At 38.9% G+C, this 22,511-nt stretch overlaps 1 protein-coding gene across 3 annotated transcripts in view; it reads left to right on the top strand.

Annotated features, from left to right (window-relative positions):
• CADPS2 (calcium dependent secretion activator 2) overlaps positions 1–22,511 on the top strand; it is a gene marked incomplete at its 5' end in the record, with an annotated part of 291,727 nt that overhangs the window by 55,195 nt on the left and 214,021 nt on the right. For all 3 annotated transcript variants that reach the window (XM_082279935.1, XM_082279934.1, XM_082279933.1), the window contains one exon: positions 5,965–6,078. In XM_082279935.1, coding sequence (XP_082136061.1) covers positions 5,965–6,078 — 114 coding nt within the window. The remainder of the gene's footprint in view (positions 1–5,964; positions 6,079–22,511) is intronic.

Here is a 22,511-nt window from a genome sequence, read left to right as displayed (position 1 = left end):
CAGCTGAGGTTGCTAAGTGACAGCAAAATATTTATCCTTTTTTTAGAAAATCAAACTGGTTTATGCAATGAATAGTAGGGGACAGCATATATTGTTTGCTGCCCACATGCTGTCTAGGGCCATTATTGCACATAATTAAGACCTGCATAATTCACCACAGTAACCACAGCTATCACCTCTGTCTTAGTACTGATATTTTCTAATACTGTTTATTTAGTCTTCTTCCTCAGAAGAAAATCTGTCAAGTAATCCATTATAAACGAATACTCTCTATCTCTGCTGTGAAATACAAGTATTATTGTTGTGTAGGCAGATACTGGAAGAGGAGGCAAGATGGGAGACAGAGAGAGGAAATAGAGTGAGAATCACTGTTTATAACTGGCTATTTGCTTTGCAGGCTTATTCTCATCACCAAAGTGAGATGCAGCTCGCTAAGAGGCAATGATGTGTTTTGTTTTTCTGGAAGGAGAGGATAATGATGGGTTCAGCCTAAGGCTCCATGCCTTGCTCTTGGCTCTCCCAGAGGAGCTGTGTGTGGCTTTGCAGTCTGACCCTGTGGATAAAGCCCTCTCCACCACTATGGAGGGTGGTGGGAAGCTGGAATTACAGCAGAGTTGGTGTAGGGTGAAGGCTTGGGTGGCTCTTGAGTCTCACTCAGCAAGAGAGTGATTTTTCAGGTGTTGTTAGATGCAGTCCTGCTATTCCTAAGGCTGTTTTGGGAAGAGGAAAACTGCTGTAATGGGCTGACCGGTATTGCCTCCCAGCTGAATTGGGAGACCCTGCAGAGGAGACACAGGGAGGGAGATGCTGAGCTCAACATCCTTGAGCATGCTCTGTGGCAAGTGGGATGAGTTAGTCCTTGACACAATTTCGAGTCATTTTTCGGGTTTTTTTGGTTTTTCCCTTGACAAAGAGGTTATCAGGACAAGAAACAGTTGTGTTCAAAGATGTGTGTGAGAAGTTGAGTGGAAAGAGATTTATTTGTACCTTCAGTTCTCTTGATTCAGGAGATGAAAATTTATCTCCTGACTGAAGTGGAAGAGAGGGACAGTTGTTTGAGGGAACCGTCATGGGGCTCTTTTTCCACTCTGCTCTCAAAAATTATAGCTCTGACTAAAGTTTTTCATAACCAACTGCTTCTGTCAAAGACATTATACAAAATGGCATAATTCCGAAACAAAAATGCTTCCTATTTTTTGGAAGTGTTCAGGAACTTAAGTCAGTTTTTTTGCTACCGACAATACACATCTCAGCCTTGAGGGTTCAGGAACTGGCTCTTCGATTGGCTCCTCCCTACCCCTGTGGTTTTGCATCCTGTGTACAAAATATTTTATCTTGCTCTGTCTGTAGTTGCAGTCATCACCTCCTGCTATTTCCCTAAAATACCCATATAGCCTGAAAAGGATAGTAGCACACTACAGTGTGGGAGGAGACAAAACCCAGTGCTGTTCCTTGTGTTAACGTCGGGGGCTTGCTGATGCTGGCACAGATGCCAGCTCGGAGCGTGCGGAGCTGCAGCCCGCGGTGCTCTGGGATCGCCGCAAGGTGGCAATGGCTCAGTTTAGGCTGCGGGAACGCTGCGGGAACGCTGCGGGAATGCTGCGGGAATGCTGCGGGAATGCTGCCCGCCGCCGTCCGCGCTGCTCGGGGCTCTGGGGCAGCCTGGCCGCGGCCCACGCACAGGCCACGTCTTACACCTGTGCATTTTTAAGGCCAAAGTTTTCTAGGGACTCTAGCTGCTGGGAGTTATGTCTTTGCCAGCTGCTGTTGGCTGCATGGGATCAGGGCAGTAGTGAGCGCTGTGTGAACTTCGGCAGTGAGAGGCAGATGAAGATGCTCTTAATGAAGCATCAAGCGCAGTGAAGCTGCAGCTTTACTTTTTCCTTATGTATTGCAAAGAGAAATAAGCAGTAGTACTCTTGCAAATGCATACATGCTTCATTTTTCCTTCACTGGAGTTTATTATTTAAGGAAGCAAGACCTGTAACATTGGAATAACTTCCTAAACTTCGAGATCTGTTTGAAATCCGACTTCTTACAAAAATAGGAATTTAAAGTCTGTGTAAAATCCATTTATTGAAATTGTTTAAAGGTATGAGGGGAGGTAAACCAGAAGTGCCTCTGGGTTTTCATACCCAACTTCACTTTAGAAGGGAAAAAGAAAATCTTTAATGCTCAAAGAGGAATATATTTGGATATATGACTTGTTTGACATGTTAAATGCAAGGTGAGAAATTTTTTTAATAGTTAAGTGCTTGAGGCTCTTTCATGCCTTTATATTACTCTAGTTAAGTTGCTACTGCATCTTGAAAAAGTTAATTAAATAGGTCTTTGAGAAGTTTACTCTGTCTTAAATAAATGTTTTCATTCTTTGATAGCTTACTAAGGTTAGCAAATGTAAAGTGAAACAAAGAAGTTACCTTTTTTGAAAGACAGAGGGATGGAAGGGAAGAAAACTTTTTATCTGTTGTGTGACTGCAGTAAAGAAAAAAAACAAATCCAAGCGCAGTTAATCTTGTTTTCCCTTAAATTTGTCATTGCTTATCTTCAGTCATTTTGCAGAATGCAATCAAATCTGATATTCTCAGTCACTGGAATTTAGTTATACATTCTCCCATGAAGCAGCAGTAATTGTTTATGAAGTATCACACAGAGTTATGGCAACAGATTCTATACCGGTGAGAATGCAAAATCCAAACAAGCAATACAAAACTGAAGCAGGTTAATGGAGAGCAACAGAATCAGTGAGGCTTTGCTGTACACTTCTGGTGGTATTCCAGGTTTAGTTTACATTTGGGGGTACATGTAATAATGTAATTTTTTAAATTTTAAATTTCCTGGTTTTGGTTCTTTCTACTGAAATTAAAATGTGGGAACAGAGGCACTGACAGTGAAGATGAGAGCAGGCTGAAAGCAAAGGTCTGATGTGTATGGGTCTTGCACAGAGCAGAGGAGGAAAGGGCTTGTGTGATTGAAAGGCAGTGCTCCTGCAGAAGGACTTTGAGCTCCATTATGGGAACTCCTACCAGAGAGAATCTGCCCAGGCTTACTGCCCTTAAGTTTAAGCATTTTGCTTGGGATTCTGGTTACGCCTGATGTCTTCTCTTGTTCCATGTTGACCAAATTCAAAGGTAGCCCAGACTTTGGCAGGTTGAGCTGCTTGGCAGTATCCAAGAGCTAATGTCCTGTACAAACACCTGTTTCTCTGCTTTTGCTACTACAGCATTCCAGTGCGATTAGACTTCCTTTTTCTCTCCATTTCTAGGCTATTACTTTTACTGTTAGTTTTGTTTCATTTTTAAGTGCTGCAAATTGAAGAGTGTTAATGAATTCATTAAAAATGACCGACATAAAAAAAAAGAGATGAGAGAGAATTCACTGTACGCTCAATATTCTGACAAGTAAAAAACCCAGAGGAGCTGTATGCTGCAGTAGACTACTATAAATTATTCTATGTCTTGATAGTTAACTGCGTCTCTATATGTGACAGTACTTGGGACATGTAAAATAGACTTCAGATCATCCTTAGTGCAAGTTGTAGCTTTTCATATTTTCCATTGTAAATACTATTATATTTAGCTTTGCAGGAGAACTTTATTCTGCACCTTCAGATTTTGCACTGAAACAAAAGTATTTTAAGAAATGTACAGTAATCCTAAAATGCCACTCAACCCTTAGAAATTATTACTACTTAAAGCAGTGAATATGAAAGCCATATATAAATATTTTAAACACATTTAGGTTTGCTGAACTATGATGGTTAGAAATGAGAAAGTCAGAATTAAATTATATTTCATTGCCTTATTCATAATGTTTTTGTTTGATATGTGGGTAATAGACAAGCGAATCACCTAAAAAATGAAGTCTGCAAGCATAAAAACACATTTTCATAATTGCCTTGGCAGGAAGCCTGCATGTTCTCATAGCAGAGCTGTGAATATTCCATGGGATGAAGGAGCTGCTTGCTCAGCAGAGGGGCACTGTCTGTGTGAGTGCTCATCTAAGCCCCCAGAAGAACATGTGTGTGCTGGAAAAAAACCCTCAAACCATCCATCATGATTTGCATTTTCTGATATCTCAACTTGTCCAAAATATTTAGAAAACGAGAGAAGAATAAGAGGAATCAAATAAGTGCAGTAAGATTTGATTTCTGTTAGAAACAGCTATCCCGTGTCATGAAGATTCTGTGCAAGGAGTGGATTGGATTCTGTGCAAGGAGTGGATGTTTGGCAGACAGGTGGATAGGTGCTGTTTTGGGTGGATGTGCAGTCACAATATGAGTACTTTTCTCCCATTGGTTTTTAATTAGCAATGGTAGAGGATGGGGTGTCAGTGTCAGGCTGCTGCTCTCGGGAGTTCATGCAGGAAATTTATCCACATCACAGCAACCTCTGTTGAAGTCTGCTTGCCTGAACAGGAGGACTTTTTTCCTTAGGGGTCTCCTGGGGCTTGTTCTGTATCATTAATTGTTCTGTTAAGATGAGGAACAGAATTATCATGTATTTTTAACTAACTTGGATTTTTTTTCAGAGGCACAGTTTTTTTGGCTTTGCATCTCTACTGCCTACATTTGATTATTTTTAGAGGATTTCTGATACTGAGTTTATAGATGGAATCTATACTATTGTTTCCTGTCAAAATAAAACAGCTTTCAGGTTTGCAATCAATTTGGAGAGTTTTGCAGAAAACTGTTACATTTTTCAAAGAAGCTCATGAGTTTGAAAACTTTGTATGGGATGAAAATCTTCCTGTGATACTAAGAAAGTAGAAGTTGTCCAAGGTAGGCACGTTATCAGGATAGCAGAGATTTTTAACAGTGTTGTAGCTTAAATGACTTCCAAGTGTTGACATAAGAGATGTGAAAGTCTAAGGTGACCACATTTACTGCAGAAGCCAAAAAATTCTTCAAGAAGAAATGATTATGCCATTGGGGGCAGTGTTATTTGCTGCAGGTTAGCCATTACAAATACAACTTTGTGCCCTCTGGAAAAAATACTTGCCATTTCTGGCTATACGTTTATTTGTTTGTTTGTTTTACTTAAGCAAAGTACAGGAAGGATGAAAGAACCTTTCAGTCAGTTGTGTTTGAATTTTTTTAGTACTGAATTTAAAGTTCAAGAATATGATGTGATATTCAAACTTCTACAGATTTGATAAGGATAAATATCTTACTAAATATCTCAAGAGTTGATAGAAACTTTGACGGAAGACCTGTGTCTGGATCCCTGGGGAGCTTCCAAACTTTGCTTTTTCCCATAACATTAAACATCAATAAAAATGGGTTGATTGGAAGATTTAATTGTGTAATGTGCTCTTCTAGGAGTTTGTTTTCAAAATGTACTCAACTTTGACATGAAGCCCACCAAATGTTATTGGGTGTTAATCTTGGAGCATTCGTCTGCTGTTCCCTAAGATCGAGTTGTTTCATGTCATTCATAGTGTTACAGCATCAGTGGCTAGAAGTCCATTTTCTTCACAGTACACATGCTTGTTGAAACATTCCAATGATAGTGCCTAGATTACTCCAAAAGATGGAGGCATCTCAGTTGTTTATATTCAGTTATTTGAAGGCTGAAAAAAAAATGATGTATTCAAAAACAAGCTAGGAGCTAAGTTTTATTAACTGGTGCTGCTGCCATGGAGAAGGTCAACCATTGTATTCAACATATGCATATAAAATAGTGCACAGAAGTATCCATGCAGACTTAACCTCTGGCATCCCAAGGACACCAGGTAAAGCACAGAAGTTTACTTGCATGCTGCCTGCGTGCATGTCTGGCTGCCACGGTGTGGCTTGTCCAGCTGGGACTTCGAAGAGCTTCCGCGAGCCAGCGAGCCAGGTGGCCGTTGTCTTTTTTTCCCCGTTCACAGCTTCCAAGTGTGTACAGTGCTGTACACTTTTACTTTGAGACTAACTGCATTTATTTTTGTTCTCTCCCCTCTCCTTGTTTCTTTCTTGCATAGCTCAACAAGCAGCAGCTGCAGGTACTGAAGGAACGTTTCCAGGCCTTTTTGAATGGGGAGACGCAAATTGTAGCAGATGAAGCGTTTTGCAATGCTGTGCGAAGTTACTATGAGGTGAGCTGTGTGCTTTGTTCTCTGTATTGTGTTCATAGTATGCCTTTTAATGCAGGTACAAGGAAAGTAATTTTAAGTTTCAAAGGCTGTGAACTTCCAAACCTTCTAGAAACAGTTTCCTCCTAAACCGGCTTTGCTGTTTTAAAAGCTGAAATCTACTGCCTGGGCACAAGAGAGAAACTGAACTGGGAAATATTCACCCTTTTTTAAGAAGGGAAAAAAATTGAGAAGATAAAATGAAAAACCCCTGGTGCTAAAAATCTTCCTGGCAGCACTTGATACAACTAGGCACTGTTATCTTTATCTCCATATGTCCAAGGTTCCTCTTTTAATCAGCACTTTGTAAGTCACCATCCTGAGAAATATGTCTTCTGATTTTTAGTTACCATGCAGAAGGTTTTGTGAGGACCTGCCTGTTCCCTTCCAAAAGAACAGAAGCTTTCCATGCAGATGGGCCAGCTCTCACAATCTGCTGTGACCTCCCAGGCGTGTTCAGTGCCTACAGCCCCAGTGCAGATCTGTAGGTGTAGTTTTAATTGCCTGAGGAACAGGTCCCATTCCAAACTAGAGGGCAGTTCCCTGTCCATGAGTAGTATAGGTCTAGTAAATTAACTTCTTACTCTTAGTTTTTCCTTCATCTAACTTCTAACCTGCTCAACGAATCACAAGGGCTGGATGTTAACCTTCTTTTGAGGGGTCTTTCTTCACATTTCAGTCTACCACATTTTTTTTTTTCAAAATTAGCTTTATTTTTGGTATTTTATTTGTTCATTTTTCCTGTCAGCTGTTCTTTGCTAGTGAGTAACATTTTCTTTGAGCAGAAAAAGATGTGATTTATGTCCTAGCTTGGTTTTATCTACAATAAATTACACTGCACAACAAAAAAAAAAAAAAAAGAGGGATGGGCAAATGGTTTTCCTGTTGTTCTGAAATCATGGACTCAGTGTGTAGAAATAGAAATTTATGTAGAAACCATAAAACTCAGTGTGAGTTTTTCCAAATTATGGTCTGATCAATGAAGTGGTATTTGAAATTAAGGAATTCTCACAAAAACACCTGTGAAAACATGGGGATATGTCTGCAGGTGAAACTAGAATATGAACATTCTCGAGGTACTCTTTTAGGTGTGTGAGAACGCAACAGAAGTGGTTAGAAAATAATCCATTTTTCTGATATATCATTTCTTCTGATAAAGAAGTTAAGGCTGGGAGGAAAAACAGTTTGGAAGATGGTGCAGGGCAAGGCTGAGCTAGTTAGTAGCCCAGCAGTAGGTTTCAGAGTAGGGGGATGTCTCAAGACGCTGAACTTGGGGTAGAACTGAAAAAGGACAGTGATTATACTTCATTTTTTAGCACACTGTGTAAAAAGCTTGATGTGTTAGAGAAAGTAGTCTGCTCTTTGGAAATGATGTGATAGTGAATAAAAATGATTGTAAAATAAGTGTCTAAACAGTAACTGTTCTGTTAAGATTTACTTCATGCCTTTTTTTAATGAAATTTTTTAGACACATTGAGAACTGGTGTTTAGCATATCTGCTCTTACAGTGAAAGGCTGTGCATAGTAATCTAAGATAGCCTTATAAAATGAAAAGCTCAACTTTTCCAGCTATTTTCAGGCATTCACCATTTTGAATTAGTGTACAAGTGTTCTGGGTGTCCAGTTTCAAATTCCAAAACTCTCAGCATTTCTGTCAAGGATATAATGTCACCAAGGGCTTTATCCTATGTTAATACACCATGAGCTGATATATCAGCTGTAATTTCAGTCTTTTATTTATTTGTTTGTCCCAGCCTCCCAATTCCATTTTGCATTCTTTCCACAGACTTCCTTCCAGATTTGTACAGCCCTTTCCAGGTGTGCAGTTTGAGTCAGCATTTGCTAGTCATTTTTAATTTCTTTTCAGGGTTGTAGGATGTAGTCACCAGTAGATTTAATGAACAGTGGTGGAATCCAGCTGGAGACTTAGTTCAAGATACTGCTCCTCTTTAATGCATTTTAATCAAATTTTATGCATCTGATCACATATTCTCATTATTACTTGTATGTGTCTCTTGCACCTTTTTCCTTTTCTTTGCTACCCTTTGGTTGAAAATACTAATCTCTATTACTTCTTTGTGTGTTTGTAGATGCTGGGCTTTGATGCTTTCTCCTCTCTATGTCTACCACATGTGGTCCATCACATCTTTCATGGGGTGATGTTTGTTAGTAGTTTGAATTATGGGCATCTTCCTTGTTTCTGTCATACAGCATCTTACAAACTTCAGTGTTAATTTCCTTATACTTTAGTTGCTGACCTATGGTTCAGTTTTACCTGACAGGGAAGGAAACAAATATGTCGTCTGCTCAGTAATTATTTTATTCTGAAAATTATTAACTTGCCTTTAATCCTATGTCATGGTTTGAGAGTTGTTATAATATTGTTTGCAAATCCAGGGTATATTCATTATTGTAGTTGATTTTCCACTTTAACTTTGAATGTAAAAGAGAAGATCTGTTTTGGGGAATGTGACATAACTTCTGTATCAGTAGATGCAGGTGTTTTTACTGTAATCTGTAATTACTGAGTTTGTTCAGAATGTGTCCTCTTAAGAATCTTAAGAGCAAGCTCCAAGGATTTGGGAACTTACTGTGCTCAGTCTTTGATTTACTTTTTTATAAATATTTGCAGAAAGAGCAATTTATTTGCTAAATAAATAAATAGGATTTCAGCATTCATTTCACTGTGCTGTAAGTCGTGCTCCTGTGTCAGAACCACTTGGGAAGTTTACACCAGTCAAGTTTTTTGCCTTAGTTCCACTGCTATGTCTTTTCCAATGCTGCTGTGGTTTTTCAGCATGTCTATGAATAATCTGGCATTGGTTTTCATTTATCTTAAAAATGCAGTAGAAAGAAAATAATTCATATTCATAGGAAAAGTTACATAAACTCTAATTCTCAGAAAAGGTTATTTTCATGTTCTGTGTAATCTCACCTTAGCATCCCACCACACTTTCTGAAAGTCTCTCTGAAATTTAGCATGTTTCATTTTTGTATACATGTAAATATGATTGTCTTGTTTTCCTCTTCCATCTCAGTTTTAGAGAAGGTATGGAAATGTTTACAGTTCTCTTTCTGAAGTCATTCTCTCAGAATTAGCATAGGATTTTATTTTTTTTGTGTGTGGAAAATTCCACTACAGACACTGAGCCAGATTCTAATCGTTAGAGCATCAGATGGTGGTGCTGCTTTTCAGATAAAGAGAAAAATTCAATCATGTGGCAGTTTTTTATGAGTAATTATATTAGACACACTGGTAAGTGTAAAATTAAGTGAGAAAGTGACTTACAAAATAAAGTCTTTTTTTTGCTTAATTCAACCCTGTGTTGAATTGTTTGTGAAATAGTAGATAATCTTTTATTCATCAATTTGTGCATGCTCTTTCATTGAGGTTGGAAATTGCTGTTGTGCAGAGCCCTAAGAGGTTCATTTGCCACCTTTAATATACTTACCTTTAATAGGTATGCATATACCTTGGGCTAAACTCACAGTGCTAATCCTTTAGTCTTGAATTTAGGTTTAGATATCAGTAAAATGAGTGCAAAGAACTGTAATGAATATTTGAAATACTGTGAAAACTTTTTCAATATTGTAATGATTGCAAGTTCTCGGGTTTTCAGCTCTGCTTAAAGAAATGTGAAGGTGCAAGAAGTGCTATGTACTGGTGTTTTTCCTGTTTTTCTTACTGCTTCATTTTAAATGTGTGGTTCTAAGCCACGATTACCTCATGCTGCTTAAATCTGAATGTTAAATGCAGGATCTGTAACAGTTAGTACTGTGGGGTGTTTTGAGAATTTAAAATCAGACTTAGTTTGACTGTCCCAGTTTGCCTGTGATACAAAGATCGTATTTAATGTACTTTCTGTTCAAATTGAGGTGATTTGTGTACACAAACCTACATAATAGTTTGGCACTTCCAGGCTGCAAAAAATGAACTAGAAGTAGAAAACAAAGAAAATTAAAAATAAGAAAGAGCAGAGGACCCATGTCATAGAATCATAGAATGATTTCAGTGGGAAGAGACTCTAAAGGTCGTGTAGTCCAATCTGCCTGCCACAGGCAGGGACGTCTTTCACTAGATAAGTTGCTCAAAGTCCCATCCAACCTGACTTTGAGGATTTCCAGCAATGGGGCACCTAAAAATTCTCTGGATAATCTGTTCTTGTATTTTACCACACTTATTATAAAAATTTCTTCCTTACATCCAACCCAAATCTACCCTTGGCAGCTTTCTAAATGGTAAAAGGAAGGGTATCTCTTCCTTCATGCCAGTGTGCATAGATGGCACCTTTCAGCTTCTGCAGTAAGTAGGCCAAGTGCCCTACAATTACCAAGCTCTTTTGGTACCAAATCCTGAACTGCTAAGGCAAGCCCTTGCACTTATCCTTAGAAAAAGATGAATTGGGTTTATGGGAGGTTTTTTTATATGAAGACATTAAATGTTGTGTTACTCTCTGAAAGTTGACATATTTCTGTAAAGAAAGGAGTGAAACAGTGATGCTATTTCTGCCTGTGATTATCGAAAACTTGGTCTGAAAATTTTTTGCATGGACGTGAGGGCAAAAGGATCTCACTGATGAAATGAGAAAAAGGAACCAGCTTTCTGGAGTAAGTGGTGCTTTGGTTGCTTTTACAGTTTTGGTTTTACTATCAGCTATTTTAGGCACACCATTTTTATTCAAGGCAACAAAAGGCATAATTGTTCCTGATGAATGTTTCAGAGATGAAGATGACACCTAAAGGAACCAAAAAGCATTCATTAGAATCAAAACATAGTACACACAAAATAAATAGTAATTAAATGTTGGAACATTCTGGTTTTATATTATTGAGATAAAATAATGGAATCAGTAGATTAACCATTTATTTAAATACATTAGGCTAGTGAGTGTAGAAGCTAACAGGGTTTCAGGGCATAAATTCACTGATTTCTGCTTTCATTTTTTTCAAAAGTCATAATTGGCATATGCATGTATTTAAGGATATGGGCTTTTTGCTCTGTTCAGGTTCTCTTCAAAAACCTGAGTACTACACCAGTGTTGAATTTGTGGTTGGTACAGTCTCATTTGGAGAAGCTGTTTCTAAAGGATGGGTTTTTATATTAACTTTAGGATAATCTTTTGGTTTGCCTTGTGAGGATGCCTTTCGGCACCAGATAAATTTGTAGTTGCAACCTATTAGCACTTACACGTTTCCTTCCAGTTGCTTGAAAACATTGGCAGACTCGAGGTCAATGTAATATTCCATGGGGTCTGTTATTTTAAATGTCTGCTTTAGGCCAGTTCTTTTCATAAAAGTTTTTAGGCCACCCCCAGGAAAGATGCACAACACAGGGTTATTTAGGTCATCCGTTTTGCTGAGGAAGCTCTAATGTCTTCAGTGTTTTGGATCACCAACCACAATTTGGCATGTAATGGAGATTGTCTCACTGTTAGCAGTCTAATTATTTTCCTGAAAGAAGTGAGGGGGACATCAGATCCAACAAATGAAAGCATGCTTTGCATGATCTTGACCTCTTCCACGCTAAGGAGAGACCTGACAGAGTGGAACTGCAGTGTTTGTGATGTACAGCTTTCTCTTGAGACTGCTGTTGTATTGCTGTTGCATGGAAAGTGTATCAGTGCTGAAACCCACAAAGTCTCTTGCTTTACACATAACTAGATGTAAATATTCTTTGCATTTTCAGACTGGAACTCCCCTTTTCACTCCCACCTGTATGGTGTCAGAGAGGCTATACATCTGCACAGAAACGTACTGCTACTGTTGACACTGTGTTTGTCCAGTCTCTCTGGACACTGATGTTTGTAGATGATCACTGTTCATCTGAGGATCCATAAGGTTTCTATATTAGCACTGTTGTAAAAGATCTGTATTTCAAACTTTTAAATGAGGTAGGTGGTTGATGGCTAGAGTTGCATCTTAGATGGCTAAGCTCATTACTTATACCAGTCCTTTGATTTGAAGTGGTGTGTGCAGATAGAAAGAGAGAAAGGAATGGCTCATAAAATGTAGATTAAAAAAATTTCCAGTAATGGTATCCTTCTTTGTTCGTTTTGTGACTGTTGTTGTCCCAGGCAGAAAAGGATGCCTTGTAGGTCTGACACTGCACTGCAGAGGTAATTAGTGTTGGGTAGTGAGGTATGTCTCTACTGTAGTAAGCATTATGTGATGTTAGCTACTTGTTTATTAGATAAATTCTGAATGCCTGTTAATCTGAACAAACCAATTAGAAAATCAGCAATGGCACACATTGTTACACAACAGTAAATTTGGTTTGGTTTGCTTCATTATTTTTTCCCTAATCTCAGTGCTGTTTTACTCAGTCTCAGGGAAAACTTACCTGAACCTTGGTTTTGCAATTAACAGCATGTCACACTGAGACAGAGACTATGCACGTTTTTGTTGATGCTGTCTTCTGGGCAACTAAAGGCAGTGGGGATTTTTGTCAGTTAGCCTGGTATTAGGAAAAAATGTGACAGTTTAAAATCCTACTTGCCAAAATCTTGCAGGCGATACTAACATTTTATTCTGCACTTTTTTAAATCTGAAAATCATTATGTGGAAGGACTTCTCTTTAACTTCATGATGAAAGGATGAGAACTCATGATATATTTAGTTAATCATTCCTGCTACCTTTTCCATGTCTCAGCACAGAGCCAGCCCTTAAAGTCCTTTGGATGTGGAAATATTATCATAAAATATTTCATTCAGAGTTATGTTAATGCCAATGAATTTTCTTTTGTTCCTTCATATTGTGATGTCTGTGTGTTCCACTCAGCAGTATCTCAGGGACTCTCCAAATCAATGTGGAACAACAGGACACTTTTTTATGCTTTTAGCAATCAAGCATATATTCAGCCATGACTGAATTGCTGTCTCTCTGTGTGACCAGAGGAAGGTGTGTACAATACAAGAGAAGTGAAAATTCCTACAAGACGCCTATGGACTCCATTTGAGCCAAAGTTAGTCCAAACAAGGTCTCTCTGTCTCCTGACTCTTTAGGTTCTAGAATTTTCTCATGTAATTTCTTTAGGCTTCAGATTTTGATTAGCAATCCACTGTAAAAAGTTGCTATATTAATCTAATTAACCATTTCACTGAATTGCAAACAACTACTATCGAAATGATTTTGTGATCTTAAACACACAGAAAACCCCCCAAAACCCAAACAAAAAAACCCAAACCAAACCAATCAACCAACCAAACACCCCAAACCCAACCCAATCAAGAAACAAGCAATAAAGGAGAAAACCTCACATTTTCATATACTATCAAATTGAATATACTCTGTATATTATTGCGCTTACTCTTGGATTTCTAGATGGTGGGATAAATAACTTTTGTTTGCATGTTTTGATTGAACCTCTCTGTCACTGTTGTACTTTGTGTTGGAAAGCTTTACCTGTCAAATCCTTAGAGATGTGTGACTTCTCAAAATCTTTTAAGCTTAAAAGTAATGTCTTTAAAAAGTGCTGTTAATGGTGAATTCTTTATCTCTGAATAAACCAAGCTAGAGAAGATGTGGCAGTAACAGATAAAAAAAGTTAGCAAATGCATGGCTGAAATCCAGAAATCAGTAAATGAAAAGTGAGTTTTTAAATTCTCACTGATCTCTCTCAACTCCTTTTCAAATCTGTTCTGATACTAATTTCAAAAGACAACAACAAATTCTTATATCCTGGGAAATGTAAAGGCACAACACAGTCAGTGATGATGTAAATATATTCTCAGTGATTTTTTTTTCAAGTTTTACTTGATCTAGACTTCCCACTGTGGGGTATTTCTGAAAAGCCACATTGGAAAACAAGAATGTTCTCAAGCTTTTATTTTCTAAAGTACTGTAGAGATGTCTTTTTCTACTTCATGTTGCCTTAAAAAAGCTATACTCCTCACTGAGCAAGCAAGAGGTTTCTTCAAAGTTAAATGCAGGCATAAAGTTTCTATCCACCCAAGATTCTCAACAAGAAACAACATTATCTTAAACAGAGCATACTCGGAGAAACAGATTACTGAGTCTGTTCTAGTTACTAAATGCCTTCTTCAGGCGTTGCTAGTGAACAGTAACTACCTCATTAAGGAAATTTCCTTTCCACTTGGCCTTGACATTAAACCATTTCTCCTAATTTCCTCATTCAGTTTTTCCTATTAACTTAAGGTCATTGCATTAATTTAAGGTCATTGCTTAGCTTGCTTTGTTTTAAATGTGAATTGTACAATCCCTTCTTTTATTGAATTATCCTTTGTATAAATGTGTCTGTCCTGTGCCTCCTTAGCAAAGCAGAAATACTGAGCAAATTACATATTCTTAATCTGTAGTATATTATTTGATATCAGGCATTTATTATGGTTCCTCTTTGGACCTTTCACACTCTCAGTTCTTAGGGTTCCGAACACAGCCCCAAATCCTGGTGTGGTTCTGATACTTTGTACTGCTTTATATTTTACTCTGTAATTCCTCTCACCCAGCTAGTGATGATCCTTACAGAAGTGAGTGATCAGAAGGGATTCAAATTTTAAGAATAATGTAAAGGAAGGAGAATATATCTGCAGGTGTTTTGAGCACGTGTCTAGGACAGCTGTACCCAGAGCTACCCTGTCTGTAACTCAGTTAGCTTGTCCAGAACTGGCTTCTGTCTGTCTGCTTGTCAGTGTGTGGTCTCAGAGATGTGCTCCAGCATTCAGAGCTGAGTCCCACAGAGCCCACCGCTTGCACAGTTGCCTGTGACTGGCAAGATGATTAAAGACCGTGGTGCTGGTTGGTTGTTTTTTTCTTTTTTCTTATGAAATAGTCAAAAGATGTAGTTCTGCATCTGTACTTAGAGGTTGATATGGTCCTAGATGTGCATACGATTTGATTTCTCTGGACATCTTTGTGCTTCCTGGTATCTTCAGAACTGATGCCAAAGTAACTGTTAAGATGCTCACCATGCTACTAGGGCAGCGCTGCCCAGCTAGAAAGCTGCAGGCGGGTGCTTGGAACTTACAAGCATCATTACTTTCAGCATTTCCCCTCAGCTTGAATGTCAGCATGCTGGTTCGCAGCCCAGCATGAGAAAATGAATAATCTCCTGGGGATGAGACCTTGATATTTTTGTTACATTTAAGTTTTCCATTCTTGGTATACTTTTCATAAACTAGGAAACGTTTTCCTTTGAGAGCAGCAGGGATCCTTTCTTTCTGTGTGTTTGTGTCTCTGCAATTTTCACTGTGATAAATACGCTTCGTAAATAATACGTTATTCTACTCCTTGCATGCAGGTACAACTGCAGCAGAGCCTTCCAAGTTTAAGAGTAAGAAGTATATTAATCAGATATGAGGTTTCCATTTCAAGGAAATCCAAGTTTTTCTCAAATCTATATTCCTGATCAGCATAAAATTAGTCACAAATAAACACTTATCTCCTCCCTGTTTTGAGTCTATTCACTTGCAAGTTTCCTATAATCTTTCTTTGAACATTAACAATAAAAGGAGTACGCCTTTGTCAGCTTATATATTAAATTACAGCTTGTTTATTTGGTCTTTCTTTTTTGGTTTATTTGTTCTCCTCGGTTTGTTTATGTCCAGACAATCTGGAATGTTGTGGTAGAAATCTGTGGACAAATTAAAAGAGTCAGTATCCTCACACTACCCCTTCACTATTTTACTAGTTGTCTCTGAATGCAATTCAGTTTTTAATGCTTTCAAGAGTATTTCCCATATAAGTAGTTAAATTACATGGAAGCAAAAGGAAACAAAGCAAATCTAGGTGTCTAGTTCTGTACTGGGTTTTTTCAGTGTTGTAATGAGCTGTGACACGTGCAATGTGATCAGTAGTACTGAAGTGCCCACTGAAACCTCTTTGGCTTTACTCTCTTGTCATCTCTTACACCTTCCCTCAGGGCAGTAGTGCATATGTCTTTTATTTGAGATAAATCTGCAAATGAGAAAATATCCTTCATTTTTGCCTTCAGTTAAGGAATTTTGTCATTTTAAAGTCTAATCTTTCATAATAGAAAGCAAGTTACCTTCTTTTCTTGGCTTTTGAGCATTTGTAGCTTAATAAAACTTAGCAGAAAGCTATGAGAAAACCACCAAAACAAAACAGCCAAATCATTTAAAAAACTTTATTTTGAAAAAAGGCAATAGACAAGTTTCCCAAACTTAGTAACATTCAAGCAGCAATATTGTGTCAGATCAAAATCCAAGATATTCAGTATCCTTTGTCAGATATTGCCAAATCAAAGGAGATTTCTGATGAAAAAATACCACGGCAGGGGAAGTTCATGCAAGGATTTCCGGGAGTGTCTTCTTCAATTCCAGTCATCAGGGCTCAGGGAGGTCCTCTACCTGTCCATGTTTCCATTACTGGTAATAGCATGTTAACCAATTCTTCAATTTTGTCTTTCAACAACAGGAAGAGCTTGTGGTTACTGTATTTGTATTCTGTGCAGGCACTTCTGTGTCTGGAAAACTAGCCTTACATCAGTTGTTAAAATGTTACTTTTTCTCATTTCTTAGAAGTTTGTTTTTGGGAGGGCATATGGGTGAAGTTTTAGAAGCCCTGTTGTCTTATCTCCATAATCAGTTAATTCCTCCGATGTAGTAAAGGTGGTTTTAGTTGCTGTCTGGCCATTCTTTCTCTGCTTGTGTTGATGGATGTGGAGGGAATAATGGACTTAGAAAAGTAATCTTAAAATACAGACTTTTTTTCTCACAGTGGCGTACTGTCCTAATTATACACATGTTCAATTGTGAAAAGACCAAGTAAGCTGGTCCTTGGGTCTCCAGTAACTGATATAAGTTGTCTAACTGGGGAAAAAATTGGTTCTTTTAAAACACCAATTCTAATCTGAGACTTACAGCAGCAATCAGTGAGTAATTGTAAATGATCTCTGTTGCCTTATTCCTACTCTCAGCCTTCAAATTGTGCTTCAGATATGCTGCAAATACAATTGAGAAAATGAAACAAGGGAACATAAAGAAGAGATGCATTCCATTTATCTGCCTCTGTTTCACTGCATGCTTTGAGCTGATGAGTCTTCTGTGCCTTAATTCTGGCAAGGGGCTCAGAGGCAAAGAAGAATGAGTGTGCCTCAAAGTGTGCTGGGAGCCCACAGCCCCACCATGGCTGTGCAGCTCACTGTGATGCTTTTAGCTCTCTTTCCCTCTTGGACTACTGAGCACATCCATCAAGGCTCACTGGGAAGTAAGCTAAAACTTTCATCCTTCCACATGAAAGAGATTTACCACTTTTCTAATCCAACTGGCAGTGAGTACTGCTTCAGAAAGTCAGTTTCTGATGATGATGAACTGATCAAAAAGGAAAAGGTAAAATGTCCTTATTCCCTACTTGGATTCTCCTGATGCCACCATTATGCTACTCTGAATGTAGTTATAATTCAACACATTCAACACTGGTGTTGAACTTCAAAGCTAAAACTGAAAGGAAGGACAGATCCAAGTCCACACCAATCACAGGCCCTGATGAGAACATGAATAAAAGACCGAGATGAGTCATCCCCTTCATGTGAGTAACAAGTTTATCACTGTTTGAGGAGTGAGCTTTAAACACACAGGACCCATGGTAGTGGCCGTTGGCCCAGATATGTATGGATGCCAAAGTCCTTTCTTTGGACACCTCTGAAACAAAAGTTGAGATGTCACCCCAGGATCTACTTGAAAAGTACTCTTCTGGAAGGATGTCTTGTTTCTGACATTAAGCAAGGAGGGCTCTTTCTGAGAGCTCTACATTTGAATATCTTCTGCATTTGAGGATAAACCCAGAAGGAGTATGCAGCTTCTGTTCCCTTGGCAATATTACAAAGATGGGTCTGAGAACTGCAGGTGGGCTGCATCCTTCCCATGTGCCAGCCTGATCATCATGACCCAACAGGTGTGCAGCTTGCATCTAGCTGCATTCTGCAGGTCTGAGGAGACTGAATTGTCTGCCAGTATTATCAGACAGTTCAATGATGCAGAGGTCAGACTTCTGTGACCAGAAAATGGCAGCAAGAAAAGAAAAATTTACATGTGAGAGCTGCTAGAACTATTTTAAGACAGCCTGTGGAACAAAGATAAGGCCTCTTTGAACAGGAGTCACTGAGAAATTTCCAAGCAGTTGAGGGGAAGATGATTTAACTTGTGATATGCAGATTTCTGTTCTGCCATTAACTCTGAGAAGGACTGTGTGTATCACTTCAGAATCAGATTGATCACTGTGGGTGTCTTCAGGTTTAGCATTGTTTTATGGCTCTTGATCTGAATATGCATAGTAATTTCTCCTGACTTAAATATGAAGACTTGCAGGGGCTGTAGGGTTCACAATAATTGTTTCTTTAAACCAGATTTCCTCTACTGAAAGGAAAGGTGCATCTGTCTTTTCCTAAAAAGAGACGGGAGGCAAATGCTGCTTCCAAAATGTTCGTATTTAACCATTAAGAAGTTGAGTAAGTTATCCTGAAGGACTGAAAAATGTGTAGGTAAATAACATGTGGTACAGGGACTGGCATCATTTCAGTAGTCAAGGAACAAGACATTTCTTTTAGAAGTATATGAGCCCTGTGTTTGTGAACCCAGACCTGAAAAAGTAATAATGACAGGGAATACAGGCAGCAGGGGAGTCTGCAAAGCATGAGCAGGCATAGACTGAAAGCTGTGTGTGGGGTAAGCAGTAATAAAGATGTCCTTCTTACTACTGTTTGTTGATAGAGGGGGAAAAACCTTTTTACTGAAACCTCTTAAAATATCCTACATAACAATGTAGAAAACATAAAATAGTCTGCAAATTTAATTTTTGGTGATGGTCTTAATTTGCTTGTTAGCCTAATTTAGAAGAGATGTTAATGAATGTTAGTTCATGCTGTTAAACTGTCAGAAAAGGTTGTGGTTAAACAGCAGTGTGGACACATTCACAACTTTTGTTAAAGACAATGTTTCCTTTCCACTCAACAAACTTTGACACAGGAGTTGGTGATTTGAAAGGGAAGTCTACTTTTCCTGCCGAAGTAGTGTTATAGCTAGCCTTATGCCAGTCTCTTAGTTGGCGTTTGTTACCTTCAGCACCAAAAGCACCCAAAGACTTTTGATACTCATACTAAAGCAGCATTGCTACATTTTATCCCCCTGTTCTCTGCACAGAGCAGGTAGCAGAAAGGTCTCATGCACCTGGTGCATGCTCAAGTCCATTGTTTGTTTGAGGAAATGGCCAGGATTTCAGTGTCCAGCATTCTTCTACTGGACAGCAGTGTAACAACTGACTAATATTTATTAGGCTATTTGAACTAATGGAAGCATTTAGCTCAGTCTTTGTTGATTCTTTAAAACATTTATTTGTTTACCTTTAAAACATATTTCTAAATTTTGCAAATCTGCAAACATGAAACAGTTGCTGTTCTGGTTGAAATCAACTGGAGGCAGAAGCCCACTGCAATTCAGAGATTCAGAATGAGTACAAAATACCTGAGCTACTATGATGGGGGGTGAGAGTGTGTGTATGTGTGTGGGAGTGCGTTGGGTTTTTGGGAGGTTTTTTCTCTTTACTTTGTTCGTTAACTGAGTAAGCTTTATGGTGAAAGAAGGTAAAGTGTGTCTGGAATATACTGAAACTTAAAATGGAAGTCTGAAAAAGTGACAAAATGACATTTCTAAAGGTGACTTCTGTAAAATGTTCTTGGTGTGCTTGTAGTTCACATGTTGCTGTGTGACGAGATCCAGCTGCTACCTGTCAGCCTGGTCAGGGGTCAGACAGATGGCCTAAGCATGGCCCATTAGCGAAATAAAATGCATTCATGAAAAACAACTACAAGGGAGGCTGTTTACATTTAAAATTTAGCACACATTTAGCTAATTAATAGAGCCTCAGCAAGGGATTCATCACATTACAGCCTTCAGAAATTTATTTATTCTGGACTAGAGCAGCGTATCAGGCTACATTTTGTAGAAATGCTAAGGTTCTGGTGCTCGCATTTGGATTGACAGGTCTGTTTAAATTAGAAATCCCCCTCAATTTGTTACATCTGTGCCAAGTTTCAACACATCCAGCCCAAGGCCCAGGAACAGCTTTCTGCCTTACACAGAAGTTGGTTGAAATTTGTTTGGAGTTCCTGAATAATGAGATGGGGTGTTTTAAAAAGCAGGATTTAAGACAGATTATTCCAGTGGTTATCTGTTCAGATGAAGGGTAAATAATGGACCAAAATTTGGTAGGAATTCTATGTGCATAGAATATGCTGAGTTGGAAGGGAACTACACAGATTATTGAGTCCAACTCCCAGACCTGCATAGAGCATCCCTAAGAGTCACACCACGTGCCGAGCTTTGTCCAATCACATCTTGAACTCTGTCAGGCTGGTGCTGTGACCACTTCCCTGGGGAGCCTGTTCCAGTGCCCAACCACCCTCTGGGGGAAGAATCTTTTTCTAATATCCAACCTAAACCTCCCTGACACAACTTCAGGCCATTCCCTAAGGTCCTGTCACCACAGAGAAGAGATCAGTGTCTGCCCTTCCTCTTCCCCTCATGAAGAAGTTGTAACTGCAATGAGGTCCCCCCTCAGTCTCCTCCAGGCTGAACAGACCAAGTGCCCATACGGCTTCCCCTCAAGGCCCTTCACTGTCTTCATTGCTGTCCTTTGGATGCTCTCCAGTATCTAATATCTTTCTAATATCACCCAAAACTGCACACAGTTATTTACAGATCTAGCATATAAGTGTGTGTTTTAAAAAGAAACTGCTGGTGCTGCCTTCCCTTCTGTAGGAGCTGGGCTTGATAATCAAAGTCATCATCTGCAATACAGACTCAGTGATGGATAGCAGCAAGCAAGAGGTTTCCATAAGCAGAGCTGAATGTTTGTTTTTCAAATTTGTGTAACTAATTGACAGCTTATTAGGAAAGCTGAAAGCTAGAGGCAGGAAAACAAATTGGGTATAGCAGAGGAAAATTATTGTTACAGCTTTTGGGTACCAGGGACATTTAAACCACATTAAAAAATTATCCTTCATGAGGGCAGATGGAGCAGTCTGTCAGGAGGCCTCAGGAATAACTTTCAGCTGAGTGTGTTGGTGTTGCCACTCTTTTCATCCAGTGGCTGTGCTTCTGCAGCACACTGCCTGACTGCTACAACCATGGCCAGAGCAACAATAAATCTTGTTGCTTGTTCTGGTTTTCTTCTCTGAGTGCTCCAGTTATCCTGTTTCTGCATCTCCATTCCATGCTGGATGGCTGCACTGTTCACCTGCATGGGGCCTGACAGGCAAGAATGCTGACCATATGGGGTGCTGCTGGCTGGGCTGTGAGTTTCGTAGCTGCTCTGAGACTACCATGTGCAAGGCATCCAGTGCTGCTTCCCAGGGCTCCTCTGTCTGCCCACAGCATCCTGAGCCACACGTCTGGAAGAGAAACTTCGGTGAGGGCAGTGATGGCTGTATTGCACTGGTTGACAAACTGGATAACCATGTGTGGAGAGTGAAAGGATGTATCCAGCCTCAAAGAAAACATATAAAGAGCAAACAGCCTTGCCTGCCAAAACATCTACCTCAAACACCCTAAAATTTAAAAAGTGCTAATTATGTTAAAATAGTTCTAATCAGATATGTCTTGTGGCCGTGATGAAAACAGTCTTAAGAAATACAGAAAAAATAGCTTTAGAGATAGAAAAGAAGGCTCTTAATGCAGTCCACTCATTTGTGTTTGAGAGTGGGAGAAACTTGTTTCTTGATTTCTCTTACAAGGAGAGGAAAAGTTAAGGAAAAATTATTTTTAGGTGGCTTTGATTGGAGATTTCATGTAGCTGGTTGTAAAATACCATCAGATCTTTTTAAGGCTTCTTGCAATGGTTTTTCAAATAGGACTTCTAAGGAATATCTTTTGGGTCATGTAAAAATAGGACTTAAAGAGTAGAATTTCCATGGCAGCATTCTGAAGCTCATCCTGCCTGTTTAGCTGGCCCTGTGCCTTGTGCTGGGAGCATTTCAGTATGTTCTTGAGGAAAATGTTGTGAGGAGGAGGAGGTTTCTTAAGAACTAGCTAAAGTTTAGACAGCCAGAGGGCGGTATGAAAAAGATGGGCATTACCTAAGACAGAAGAGAACTAGGTTGATGAAAATTGGGAAAAGATTGTACCAGATTTTTAAAAATAAACTATTAAGAGAAAGCAATAACTTGAAGATAATGCATTGTTTGTAAATGAAATCATAAGATCCTATCTTAGACAAAATAGGAAAAAGTCTGTAAAAACACCCAATAAATAGGAAAAAGCAATCTAAAGAAATGTTAAGCAGAGCATGTATATTAAAAGCTGAAAATAATTTCCAGTAATCCAAGTGAGTAGTTGTACAAATGGTTCTCATTTGAAGGGGACAGGTATCTTCAGGTGCAGCACATTTTCAGATGGCAGGAACCAAACTATGGTCTGTAGAGAGC

Source organism: Coloeus monedula (assembly GCF_965178545.1).
Source record: "Coloeus monedula genome assembly, chromosome: 4".
NCBI classification, from domain to species: domain Eukaryota; kingdom Metazoa; phylum Chordata; class Aves; order Passeriformes; family Corvidae; genus Coloeus; species Coloeus monedula.
Note: the sequence above shows the minus strand (reverse complement) of the source record. Positions and strands in the feature narration are given on the sequence as shown.